The 14,200-nt window shown below is 39.9% G+C and overlaps 1 protein-coding gene across 5 annotated transcripts in view; it reads left to right on the top strand.

The window, feature by feature from the left end:
• MACROH2A1 (macroH2A.1 histone) overlaps positions 1-10,800 on the top strand; it is a 40,947-nt gene extending 30,147 nt beyond the window's left edge. For all 5 annotated transcript variants that reach the window (XM_086851247.1, XM_086851250.1, XM_086851249.1 and 2 more), the window contains exons 7-9: positions 2,822-2,911; positions 5,952-6,126; positions 10,073-10,800. In XM_086851247.1, the coding sequence (XP_086707373.1) occupies positions 2,822-2,911; positions 5,952-6,126; positions 10,073-10,238 (431 nt within the window). In that variant the 3' untranslated portion in view covers positions 10,239-10,800. The remainder of the gene's footprint in view (positions 1-2,821; positions 2,912-5,951; positions 6,127-10,072) is intronic.
• The last annotated feature ends 3,400 nt before the right edge of the window (positions 10,801-14,200 follow it).

The raw sequence follows: 14,200 nt of genomic DNA on the forward strand, positions 1-14,200 counted from the left end.
TCTGGTCAGCCTGTTGGGGCAGAAGCACTGTGATTTTGCTGGCTAAATAATATGCAAAATGTCATAGTAGCCTGTACCTGAAGAATATGCTTCCAAAGTCTGTCAGACTCATTTAGCCAGTGTGCCTGTCTCCTACCCTGTGACAAAGAAATGCTTTACTACCCTGCAAAGAAAATTGTCTCTTGAAGCTGGACTGCTTGTTCCTTAGTGTAGGTTCGTGTTGCCTCTGACTGCTGTAAGAAAGAATAGAAGTGCACAAATGCTTAGCTTCCAATGATTAACTTTTACCCGTCTAAATTTTTTTTTTAATTTTTTGTTGTTTTTTTTCCCTAACAATTTAAATGTACTGGGGGCTTATCCCGAGAATTTTAGAGCCTAAATTTCTGCTAACGCTGTTTTCAACACTGATACCAATGCCTGCTTGGAAAGCATGAGATAATGATCTTATTCTCATGGGAGTGACACATATGTATGCCTGAGAGCAAATAAGGTACTAACCTTGAAGCTGTGAAGCAAGACTTCCATCAAGAAACTTGCTAGTGTAGTGGAAAATGGTTAAATAGAGTCTTGTCTTTTGCCAGATTAAGCTAATTTACAGCATGGATGTCAAGAATAATTTCAATGTAAACCCTCACTATTAATCAGATGAAGAGCATAATTGAGGAGTAAATGCAACATATTTCACTCATTCATACCAAATATTACTTTTTCTCTTCTTTGTACCAGATCTGCGAGAAGAGAGCTCAGTGGAATAAACTGACATGGTTGTTCATTGCTTTTAATTATAAATTAATTCCCAGTAGATGGGAAAAAGCTGATCCTTCTGGATTGAATTAAACCAAACTAGGCTAAATTCCATTAAATGTACAACAGCTTTGCAATGGCAAAGAAATGACCTACTTAATAGAACTTTGCTGTTCCTTGGTTCTGCATGAGGCTTAATTATGTTTCCCCTTAAAGGGGAAAATTAAGGATTAAGAATGTCATGGGTTTTAGGACTGCTCAGAGTTCATGGACTCATGTGGAATATAAGTGGCATATATATAAATAGGAATGATATGGAAATATATACAACAAGAATATAACTAGAATGGAAGGCTGTTTTATTCCCTTCCCATGCCTTCTCAGTCAGGGTGACTTTATAAGACCCTGGAGTCAGCCACATCTGCTGGATGGGCTCAGCAAAGGGCACAGGGTGTTGTGCTTTATTCACTGCCTTTGAAGCCCACAGTGCTTCCAAGCACCTCAGTGCTGCTCTGGATCTCTTTTCCCAGCACTCTCCTAAGACACCTTGCTGCTACAAATAAAGCCATTACTGTCTTTTCTAAGAGATTTGTAAGGTGATCCTCCCACTCAGTTGCACTGGGATAGGTAATTTAAGTTTCAGAAAATTCTTAGGAGTTTGGCTGAAGTATTTATATTTAAGTGCTTAAATGAGCACAAAGAGCAAATTATGCTCTGACCTACACAGAGTCTGACCTTGCAATCCAGTTTTTGGCAAACCCTGTTGTGAATTGGTTATGAAAAAGCCAATGAAAAGGCATAGCTTTTGTAATTGTCCTCAGCTTTTGTACCCCAAAAGCAATAAACTCCCACTAACAAAATAGACTCAGGGTCACAAAGTCAGTTTTTGAATGGAAAACAAATGCATTGTTTTCAACTTTTCCGTTTGGAAGAAATTTAGCAAAACAAAACCATCTTGGAGTCTTCTTAGTTCCTAGAGCTATAACCTGATTTAGTAACCGGAATCTTGGAGGAGGGACTCTGCTTCCTAGAGCATATAGTATGTGCACTTCCATCAGAAATTGCATTTTTTTCTTTCTTCATCAGTGGAAGTAAGGGGTATCACCAAATAAATGTCTAGATCTTTAAGATACTATTTCTGAATTTTTGGAAACCAGTTTTCAAAGCAATATCTCAAATCAGAGCCTTTATGATATCACTGCTTTTTACTTATTTACCTTTATAATTAATATGCACAGTGCAAAATTATGTGGGATGCTTATGTAGTTAGGAAAATGCTTTCTTGGGCTGTTTTTTCTTTCATTAATATTTAAAACTAGAGCTGCAAAATAAGATCTAAACCATTTAGTGATGGACTGCCTTTGTAAACAGCATACCTTTTGGTTGCCCTGACACAGTGCACAGCTCTTCTCCTCCCAGAATGACTTTGTCCAGCTCCTTAGTTATAGTTAGAGAAGTTCATTGGAGGAATGTGTTCCTTAGAGATTCTCCTTATTTCTGAGGCTCTTCCTCTTGGTTAAAGGTGGCTCAACAAGCTGGGCAGTTACCAAGTAAAGCAGCCCGCTGCACTCACGAGACTGTTTCATTCCTGGGGCCACCTGTTGGGGTCAGGGACCAAGATCAGGTGAGTTTCAAATTCTTATTGTGGCAAATGGCTCTTTAAAACAATTTGTAAGAGAAGAGGGGAAATGAATCCTAGGGGAAGGAATTACAAACCTTCAACCACTGTTGAGCTAGCACATTCTTCTGGAACATTACACACTAAGAGATGCTCATGAGAAGGAAGGAAGTAGGGATGTCATGTCAGATGTTTTTTGACAGTAAATTCCAGTCTGAGAATGTTAGCAAGGGATACCAGTGTGAGGATTTTGGGTTATTAGGGTTGTCTTTTGTTCTTTCTGTTGTTGTTGTTGTTGTTTTTAATGACTAGCTAATTCTCAAGTCCCAAAAGGTTTAGATCTTACTTTGCAGTCCCAAAAAATGTTTGGGCAGAAAACTCTAAGTGATGTAACAAAAGTGAATGATGAGTCACATGCCTGCTGAGATCAGAGGAGTAAACTAACGATTCTCTGTTCAGGGAGCACTTTGGAAAAGAAAGGCGGCAAGGAGTTTGTGGAAGCCGTCATTGAGCTCCGCAAAAAGAACGGGCCATTGGACATAGCCGGAGGTGAGGCTGCGCTTCGGGACCCCAGCCCAGAGCTCTGCGGGCCTTGGGGCTTGGCTCACACAGCCCAGCTCCTCCTGCAGCTGCACTGGGGCTCTGCTGTCTGCAGGCAGCTCCCAAGGGCTGCATGTTTGTATTCTCCACAGTTAAACTGCACACATTGCATCCTAAGTAACCTTTACCAAAGCACCTGGGAGATGGGCAGTGCTGTAGTGTTACAGTAAGGCTGTTCACAGGTACGTGCATGCACGCTCAGTGTTGATCATTAAGAGCACAGTTCAGAAAAGCAATTAATGAGATGCTTATTTTTGAGTCCAACTCTGTTAAACATCTGCTTTGCTGAAATGCTGCTGACTTTCACTGAACGTAAGCGTGTGCTTGAAGTTCAGCATCTGCTTGGGTACTTAGTTTAATCAGTGCCAAAATCATCACTATAAAAGCTTACAACTTTCTGATGCCTAGTTATCAAAATTTATGTAATGTCGGAGAGAAATCTACTATGTGAGTAATAACATTTGATAATGGCAATATATAATTTTACACCATCTGTGAAATTGCTGATCCATGTTGTTCGTATAGGAGGCTGATTCTGCCATCTGTGTTTATGCTATAAAAATAAATACAGTGTGCACAGTTTTGTAAACGAATTCTAACTACAGCCGAAGGGGAGATGTAAGAATTCAGCTCTGACAGGAAAAATTACAACTGTTTACTTCTGGAGCTTAATACTTCGGGGGTTTCTCCCTTGCTTTTAAAAAATTTTAATAAGTTTTTCTTGGAATTTTTGTTCTGCGAAAATATGCAGAATCAATTACTCACTTTTTTCTTTTTCCTAACTTCTGTACAAGATTGCTTACCGGCCCAGACCAAACTGCTCCAAATAGGTGGCAAGTTGAAAAGAAAAGTTCCTTTTTCTCAGCTGTTAGTGCATCCCTCAGATCTGTGGGTTGCTTGTCAGTCTTACTTCAGGGCAGCTCTGCACTGCACTGGGATAAACTGGCTGTTAGGGACTTGTTGGAGGACTCTAGAGCAGAACCAATACATCTGTTTTTCAATCTTACATATACCCAGTTTTCAGATTTCTCAGTTCTGTGGGCATCCCTAAAACCTACCCATAACCAGAAAGCTTACCTGGAATGTGACTAGCACAGAATAAGTTCAAAGTTTCTTTTCTCTTTCTTGCTTCCCATTTCAGTGCATTTGCATTTGAAGTAAGGGACAGCTGCTCTTGGTAATGAACAGTTGTCCTCATCAGAATCCTAATGCGTTAATTAATGACTATCCTGGAAAACACTTCCTGAGAAATATTAAAGTTGGCCATGTGTATTAATACAGTACTTTACTCCTTCAGGGTGAGGATGATATCCACATTTCATATCTGACTAGAGATATGTCAGCTGCTTTTAATAGATTTTTCTTGGATTTATGATGAATTCTGAATCTGCCAACATTTTAGTTGCACATTATGACAAATTAACATTGCCTAACACTGAGGCTATTCAACATATTGTGACTCTGCAAACCCATAAGAACATAAATGCTTGTGCTTCCATTGTCCTTCAGATGCTCTGGTTAACCCCTGGTCAGGATCCATATGACACAGTCTATTTTCTCTTTTTCTTTTCTGCAGCAGCCATGAGATAGTATCCATATGTGATGGTCATGTGCCAAGAGTTACTTCTACTATTCTTAAATAGCAAAATGCCTCTTAAACATTCCAGAATGGACTAGAGGATTTCAGACCTCTAAGCACCTTTGCAAACTTGATTTTTAAATTTTTTTAAAAACTTACTGGTATTTTTATTGGTTCTGTGAAGACATAAGCTGCCATTTTACACCTACACTTTTGCAGGGTATTTTTGACTTTCTGTCAAGGCTCACTATGCTCTTGTGAGCTTTCAGATAGATGTGTTTCTTCCCTCAGTTTGTGATTAGGGTGGTTTGCTTCCCCTCACCTTTTGTTTTTTTAACAAACCAAAGTTACAACTTTTTTATTTGCAATCACAGCCCAGTGAGTTCAGAATTTACAGAAATCCTTGTACCCTGGTTTCTGTCAGGCAGAGCAAGTTTATTGCTCTGTGATGGGAAATGGTGAACCCAGAACATGTTCTCCTGCAGAGAAGGAGGCCCCTCATCTGGAGAATCCCTGCCTGTCAGGGTCTGCTGCATCTTCTCAGTCCCCACATGTCTATGGTAATATTGTGGGGATAAGATATGATTAGCATGGTAAAAATTCTTCTTCATTTCTTTGTATGTACAAGGCCTGGCCTGTTGTTACACAAACAGTGTGAACTAAACATTGCAAATCTGTAAATGCATCCTCTGTCAAGAATGTGATGAAAGAGAGAAACTAAGCCCAGCATTGTTCAAGTGATCTTGGATGACCCACACACAGAAAAGCTAAAATAAGGCCAGGCCCAAAGTCTTGAAATCACACAAAATGTCTTGATTATAGTTATTGAGAGACAAAGCTGGAAATAAAGCCAGAATCTTAATTCACCTCTTTTCCCATCCTTCCTTGGGGGTTTGCAGAGCACTAGTAGCTCTGATCTGCTCCAGTTTGTGCCAGGGTATGATCAGAAGTCAGCTGAACACTGTACATTCAGCAGGAGTAGCTGAAGGTCACTGGAGTGTCAACTCCTTGTGAGAAGGTCCAGAATCCTGGTATTTACTGTATCTCTGCAGTAAACCCAACCAAAGCAAGATCATCCCTTGTCTGGGATGAGCAGATACTGCCCTTCTCCTTACCCAATCCTCAGTATAAATGTGCTTCCTTTGATGTCAACCATGAATTCTTGCTCTCTCTCAAATAAGCTCAATCCTAGCTATGATTTATAAATTATCACAGCAAAATGCAGCTGGAAATGGAAAACACAAAGTCTCTTGTAATCATGTTATATTTTAAGGCTGTGTGATTTATAATCTAAAACATTCTCAGGGGCTAAAGGAATGTCTGTTGATTGTTTGCTATTTTAATCACATGTACACTCCTTTAATCCTAAAGAGAGGAAAGTAATTATGTTTAATTTTCAATTCTTCCTAGCTGTTGTCAGTGCTGGCCATGGACTGCCTGCGAAATTTGTGATCCACTGTAATAGCCCAGGCTGGGGCTCAGATAAATGTGAGGAACTGCTGGAAAAGACAGTGAAGAACTGCTTGGCTCTGGCTGATGAAAAGAAGCTGAAATCAATCGCCTTTCCTTCCATTGGCAGTGGCAGGTAAGGCAGTCAGGCAAACCTAATGCCAAATAGGTCACATTCTCCAAGTGCCATCTGGTGTTCCAGTCCCTTCCCATGTACAAAACACATTGCTACAATGCTGGCCTTTTTCTTCCTTGTTTAAATCAGTTCCCTAAAGGAAAAGTTTCTTCTAGGTTTGTTTAGGCAGTGCCTGGAGCCTACACTGTTTTCCAGAGTACTAGTTTAGTGTTGGCAGATCTCATAGTGATCCCAGCAAATCCTAAAACATTCAAATGGAATAAGGACTGTAAAATGAACTTTCAAGAGAATATTAAAAGACTTCTTTCGGACTATCAATTCATTCATATAAACTGGAGATGTGGAAAAGAACATGAAGGGGTCTCTTTTGCCTGATTTTTAGTGTGTAATGAAACTTACCTGTCTTACAATGGCCAGAAGACACAGCTTAGTGTTTGTTTAAGCAGCAAACCTAAAGTGCCTTGATTCTCAGGATTTGCAGAGTCACTTCAAGCTTTCATCCAAAATCCATGAGGTGAATTCCATGCAGTTTACATCATGAGACTATTTCATTAGAAAAATAGAGACCTTAAAAACTCCTGCCAAGGTCTTTGAAAACCTCAGTCTAAAGTTCAGGTGCTCTGGCTCTGTACAGTGTGCTCAGTGCCTTTGAAAGTTGGATCATGTTCTTAAGAGTCTCAGTCCAGACTGGTGGCACCTTTAGTCTGAGGCTTCTGGGTTTAAGGTGCAGAGGGAGGTTGGGAACACCTGGTCCTCACTGATGGCTCAGTAGGAAGACCAAGGGCCAAATCTAGGCTGAATTACACAGTTGTGTCTCTTAACCCTGAACAACTGACCCTCTTGAGTTTAGCATGAAAGAAGTTGGCTGGTGTACAGCAAGAATATTCTTCCCATTGTGCTATGTTGCAACACTAGATTAATTCTTGCATATTCTGTGGGCTAAGGCAGAATACAGTATTTGAGGTTTTGGGTGAATTACAAAAAATAAAAGTTTTATTAGGATGCTAAATTTAAGCAACTTGCATCACACAAATCTCCAGCTAAGGTTAATTTGCATAGGTGTCATTTTAAGGAGATGACTTGAGCAAACTTTGCAGGACAGTAGAGAAATAGAGCAGAGGGTTCCTAGTAACCTGTTGGATTAGCTGTCAGGGTCACAGGCTGGTCAGTAAAAAGAGAAGCTCTGAATCACTGTCTGGGAAAAGCTCTATTCCTCCATGGAATGATGTGGAGAGTGCAGAGTGACTGTGGAATTGATTATGCAAAAGTGGCCCTGTCTTTTCTGGATAGCTCCCAGCAAAGAATCATTCCCAGCCCTTGTTGTTAAGTATGTGATTGGTACTGCAAGATGATGAAGACTTGAACAATCCTTAGGATTCACATTCTGTTCTGAAATCTGGTTACTGACAGGCAGGATCTGGGGCAAGTTCTCCACTTGGCATATACATGTCATTCTTACTTGAGCCAGTTGAAGTGGTGCTTTTAAAAGATGGAAAAGAATCAAAGGGAGTAATATATGAAGTTTTGTATTTTTTCCTTTTTTTTTTTTCCCTTAATTAGAGATACTCAAGCATAAGTTAATTTTGGAGAGAACATAATATATTCTGACAATATTCTCTACTTGTTTTTATGAAGTCAAAAGCATTAAAAAAAGAAAAAAAGTAAAGCTTTAAAAGATAGCAAATGCCAGACACCACATGTATGCAGCTGTTCTAGTACAGGCATCTGTCAAGCAGACATCACCCAATAAACCCACATAAACAGTTTCATTCTCTTTTATAGTTGAGGAATGGGATTACATGAGGGCAGTTCAAATAAATCACGAGGGGAAATAAAATAGCATACTTGTAGCATTCATTGGGCCAGATGCTCAGCTACAGCCAACTTATGGAAAGCACAACTTGGGTGCTGTTCAGAGGTAGCCTGGAGTTCAGTCTGGTAGGGCCAGCAGGAGAAAAGGGAGAGTTAGGGATTGAACATGAAATCATCCTCTTGAGAAGGGATTTCATTCTGAGGCTCTGACTTTGATCTGAATTGACACTGGTTTGGCTGAAGTCCCAAATTGCCTTTTCACAAGAATTTAACTCAGACCCGTCGATCAATGCATAAGGCTTCTGTTTCTTGCAGCCCACACATGGTCATCAGGCCAGCAACGTTCTGCTGATTTTTCTGCTCTCTTTTGTTTCTTTTGGGAGAGATGCCCTGGGCAGTGGATTGTTATCAGCTTGCCTGGCACTGTGCCTTCCTTTCACCAGACCACTCTTCTTTCATGTGCCCTGGTGTGACCACCAGGGAACTCTTGGAAGCTGTGTGACTTCAGAGGCCCCTGAGAGCAATTCAGAAACAGTGTATGTTCCCTTTTGTGCTGCCCTGCATGACAGTCAGGAATAAAATTCTTGGGAGATCTCTTCACTCTATGTCAGGATGCAGAATTTTTAAGTAACCTGCAAGTGCTCAGGTGTGCAGGCTGCTGACTTCTAAGCAGATCCAGTGTCAAAACAGTTGATTAACTTATCACACAGCTGATTATCCCTGACCAGCTCATTTGGCTTTAGAATAGTACAAGCTTTTCTCACTATGCTTTTTCCATTTATTTTTCTTCTTCAATAGAAGAAAACAATCAGGCATTTTCAGAAAAGAAAAACAGTGTAAGCTATTTCATGCCATCATTTTTGAAATACGACAAACATTATCTTTAAGACAGCACATATAGCATCACATTACAGGCAGGACTGACACAGAATTGCTCACTGAGAATGCTTTTTTGTTGAGGCAATGTGCAGCAAGTGGGCCATGACACAGGCAGTTGCCCTTCACGTTTGGGTGTGTTGAAGCACAGAATAAGAGGGAGATAACAACAGCATTTTACTACCAGTGTGGTGCTTCAGTGAACAAGTGCTGAGAAATGTTCACCTGTTAGAGCCAGAGGTGGATTTAGCACAGCTTCTTTCAATTGCTCAGGAAATGCTGAGAAACTCATCAGTCTGTGTAATCTGTGAGTTATTTGTAGTATTAACAGTACACACTTTATAATGGGGAGTATTAACTACCAGGTATCTGTAAGTGCATTTCAAGGTACAGGTGATGTCCAACAGGCTCTTTCAGGTTCTTTTTGGGTGCTACTCCTAAGAGAGTGGTCATGTCCCATCACCTTCAGACAGACTGTGGAGTGCACATCACTGAGGCTGGGGGTGGGCTCAGAATTTGGCAGGGTAAAACTATAGCCTGGGTGAGAAGCAACATTTCAGGAGCAACAAAGTTCAGGCTGTGTTCCAAGCAGTTACCACCGTAATTCCAGGAGTTTGCCATAACCTATAAAACTCAGGTCATAAAGTTCAGGTCATAGCTTTGTTCAGACCATTCTACTTGTGCTTGACTTGTTTTAAGATTAGATTAATCTTTTGGACAAGGATTCCTAGATAAAAATGTGAAGTTTATAAGAAAGGTTGTCAGGTTAGGTCCTGTAAAATCCTGTGCTTAGTTACCATTAATAGTGGCAAGACCATATCGTACTTTGGGTCTTTTCATGTTTCATGTTCTATATCAAGTTCTCTGTTCCTTTTTACTTTTCTTTAACAGTTGCTTTGCTTTCAGGACAGGTTTAGCTTTGCAGCTCCAACACATATACTGTTTTCCAGAACACAGCAGGCTCTTGGTTTACTTACCTGTTAAATGAGAATAATTGACCCCTCAGGTATCATGAGGTTCAACCCATCACTGTGTGTAGACTCCATATTCGTATTTTGGGAATGCTTTTCTTCTGTTTGAGCATTTTAAGTCTTTAAATCAACAAGTTTGTAGCTTCTAATTCAGACTGTAAACACTGACTTTGCAGCTTTATTTACTGTGAGGTGTTGGAGAAAAGCCGGAGCCTTCCCTGCGAGGTTAAACCATCAAAAGTTGGTTCAGCAAGTCTTGATTTTCTTTTTTCCCTCTCTTCTTCTAGAAATGGCTTCCCAAAGCAAACAGCTGCTCAGCTCATCCTGAAAGCCATCTCCAGCTATTTTGTTTCCACAATGTCCTCTTCAATCAAGACGGTGTACTTCGTGCTCTTCGACAGCGAGAGTATAGGGATATACGTGCAGGAAATGGCCAAACTAGATGCCAACTAAGCCTAGAAAGCTACAGTACCAGCCCCCTTTTCCACCCATCAGCATCCCCAAATCCTTAACTCATTGTGAGGCAGAGCATCCCTTATTTTAAATTTTGCTCATCTAGGGAAATAAAGGTGGGGTTTTTGTTGTTTTGTTTTGGAATTTTTTGTTTGTTTTGTTTTTCCTCTCCAAACTGTTTTATGTTGGCACTGATAGTTGGCATTACTGCTGTTAATGCACTGTTATACCAGGCATTGTCTGAAGTTAGTGTAATCTAGAAGATTTTATAGTTTTATTTTAATGAAGTATGAATTGAAGCAGGAAGCTGTTAGGAGTATGTAGTCTTTTACGTGTGAAAGAAACAGGCCAACCCTATTTTGTAACTGTGTTGTGGTGCTTTATCAATACATCAAGTGGCGTTCCTTTCATTTTTTAAAAGAACAGATGCTATAAACCTAATTTGTGTTTGTTTATTGTCTTAATGATTCTGGAAGAAAAAAATACATAAACCCTGTTGTCCTTAATTATATTTACAATTTTGAAACTGTGTGAATTGATTTAGTAAAATGTTTGAACTGTTGCTCTTGATGTACTTGGATTGATTTTTCCTTTAAGCCTTTTTTTTTTTTTATTTAAGTTCTGAAAAATTAGCTCTGAGAGGGATGAGAGAAGATCAGAATCAGTGACCTGGAAGTTTGTTTGGATAAGCTGGGCATCTTCCCTGTGGTGGCTGCATGTGTGTGTGTGCTCAGTGACACTCACTTTCGCGTCTGGACTTAGGAAGTTTATTTTGCTTACTTATATTACATTTTTGCAGACAGTAAGCACTTCTACACCTTAATCTAACAAGCTACAAATGGCAACCTAGGGCTCTCTCCACAAGGCCTTTTAAGCATAAACTGTCCAATTATCAAATGCCAACTAATTTATTTTTACTTTTAACCCAGTAACCAAACACCTGTGTTCAGCACTGCTTTACTGTCCAATCACCCAATACCACCCAGAACCACGAAGAAGAAGGAAGAAAAGCAAAGATGAGCCAGTGCCCTAGAACCTCTATCTTGTCCCTTATTCACTACTCTAAATTTTTCACCCAGTGACTTAACATAATTCTATCTCACACATTCACGTTCCCAGTTTCTCTACTCAGTTTTGGAAACCTTCTCCATGGTCTCAAATTAAACCCGGTGTTCTTTTGAGTGCCTGAGCATGTCAGCACAGATAAAGGGACATTTTCTGTACCTAGGACTCCTGACAACTCACAGCTAGGATTTTTCCAGAGGGTGTTCACATTTCCCAGTTGCTGCTCCAGATCCTCCTGCTCAGAATCTGCCCTAATTGCCAATTCAGTTTGGGAGGTTGAAGCCTTTTAGATCAAGCCAGGCCTAAGATTTTTTGAACTCTTTTCAGTCATCTAATACTGGCCTGTTTGAAGCTACTTTGTATTTTTTCCAAATATTTGTGAGCCCTATTTGTAATGGTGGCCCTGTCCTTTGCACAGCTGAAATCCATACCAACATCGACCTTTATGGAAGCCACTAGGGTTTGTACTCTTTGTGGGAGGCAGCTCTTCCTTTGAAGTTTTTAGCTGATTTCTAGGTAAGAGGCATAAGTTTTCCATCTCTGTTGAAAACTTAATTTGCTGATGAGAGAGTATTTCACATCCAGTCTGGATTGGCCCAGAGCAACAAGCAGACCAAATCTGACTTTTCAGTAAGTTCAAGAATACCCAATATTGAAAATGTGTAGCTTGAACTCCTGCAAAAGTTTGGGGTGTTTTATGTAGAAGTCAAACTACTTGGAGCCTTCAAGTGTAGAGGAGTAAGGGCAGCAATAACAAAAGTTTAAAATATAGAAGTTATTCTACATATGCACCCAAAATTAAAAGGAACAAAGAATAAATTATTTTTATGCTTCAAATGTGTAAAGTGTTCGATCAGAATATGAGCTCAAACTTTAAAATTTTAAAGGCCAAAATGCATTTTGTGTATTCCTTAGACAGCAGCTGAAGAGACAGTAAATGATACATGGTGCAGTACTTCAGGCATTTAATTGTGAAGCATCTGGTACTGCAGTTGGATTGATCCTTGGAGTTCAGCTGAACTTGCACTTTCCCCAAATTTCACTAGATGTCACTAAAAGAATTGAAAAATATCAAGAAAATCTGATGAGCAGTTAACTTGGAGTGAAATGGGCCTTGATATTTTTTTTCAGCACAGGAGGGGATTTTTAACACAAGAGAGCATGCATCACACTCAGCATTCAGAAAACGGAATCCTGATCTGTTTGCAGTGTAGAATTTACTATACTGTATTAAATCTCACTAATTTAAACTCCAGAAGTCTTCATGTCAACAGAAGTGTTTATCCAAAGATATTTTCTAGGCAATTAAAAGTACAACCTCTAGTGGCATCTAATAGATCTCTCTTACACTGCACCAGGCTGGAAAGGCCAACTTTTATCTTTCAGCTAGAAAATCCTAAAGCAAACTGAATTGTTATTCAAATCACATGGACTTGCTTCTTCTGGCCTTACATCTCAGCTCTTTATTTAGCTATGGGCTTCATAAATAGCTTGGCTGACTTCATTGGGATCACCTGTGATGTGCCATTTTATTTGCTGGGATTATGGTGCTTTTGTAAGGAAAAAACAAAACCAAAATCATTTGCATTTGTTGGAGCTGGTCTCATGTGGGGCATTGCCATATTCTCTTTCCATACAAACACCAGAGCATCCTCTTCTTCCTCCTCCAACGGCCCAGAGCCATCTGTGTTCACCCACATCTCTCACAGCCCAAGGAATGCTGCTCCAAGGTCCCAAAATCCAGCAGACTGTCAGGAGAGCCAGAGAGCCCAGAACAAGGTTGACCTCAGGCAGCCCGAGTAGATTATGGCACCTATTCAAGAACCTAAAAAGTAACATATCAGGTTACATTCATAACAAGGAAAACAAGAGGAGAAATTCCTGCTAACATGTGCACTGGGGCCAGGACATTACTTTGGGAATCTCTCTGGCATTTTGCTTGTTGGAGCTAAACGTGCAAGCTTCACTTCCAAAAAAAAATAAAAAATCAAAAATCACACTTTGTGAAGACCACACAGGGAAAAAGGTCAGTGAGGTGCCTTTACAGCTGCTTCTCTTACTGGTAAGTTCATTTTGGCTTTTACCTGAACACAGCAGTTAAAATAGACATTCTCTAACTTTTTAAAAACGTTAAAAGCATTTTGTGGTCAATAGCATTTTCAATTCATATCAGTAGAGTCAGGTGGCTGAGCAAGGATGACCCTGACAGGAGGTACAGACACATGGCAAAGACTGTGCCTATCCTGATCCCTGTTGCATCCTGGAGATCCCACTGTTCCCTATTTTTGGGCAAAGAATAGGTGGGACTGCACTGCTTCCATGTGCTTGACTCAGAGATTACAGGTCTGACAGTACATTTTATCATCAGTGTTTAAACTTACACCATAGTTGAGAACAAATAATTGTTCTAATTGTTTAATAAATGATGAATTTTAAAAAAAAATAATTTTAGATTTATAACTAAGCCCTCTTAACCATAATATTGGAGAAGCACAGTGGACAGCAGGGTAACAAACACACCAATGGGACAACATCAGGGCATCTCCAGAGATTTGTCACCAAAAATGCTTCCATGTACAAGATTTTATCACAATTGGGAAATACAACTCAAGGGTCCACTGGGAGCAGTACCAACATAATCATAATATATGGAAATACAAAAAGATAGGTGTTAATACCTAGATAGGAGAGTGTGTAATCCTTCAGCCACCAAGTGTACTAAGGAAGAGTCACTGAAGTGACTGTAGTTTTGTAAAAAAGTGAGGAAGACTGAAACTGGAGTCATTAGGTGTGAGCAAAGCAGTTTTAGGAATACTTCTTTCAGTAAGAAGGTGAATTGGGAACCTTCCTATTTATATAAATTCTCCAAAAACCAGAGCAGAGCAGAATCAGAGTCC

Source organism: Cyanistes caeruleus, chromosome 15 (assembly GCF_971803275.1).
Source record: "Cyanistes caeruleus chromosome 15, bCyaCae1.hap1.1, whole genome shotgun sequence".
NCBI lineage: Eukaryota > Metazoa > Chordata > Aves > Passeriformes > Paridae > Cyanistes > Cyanistes caeruleus.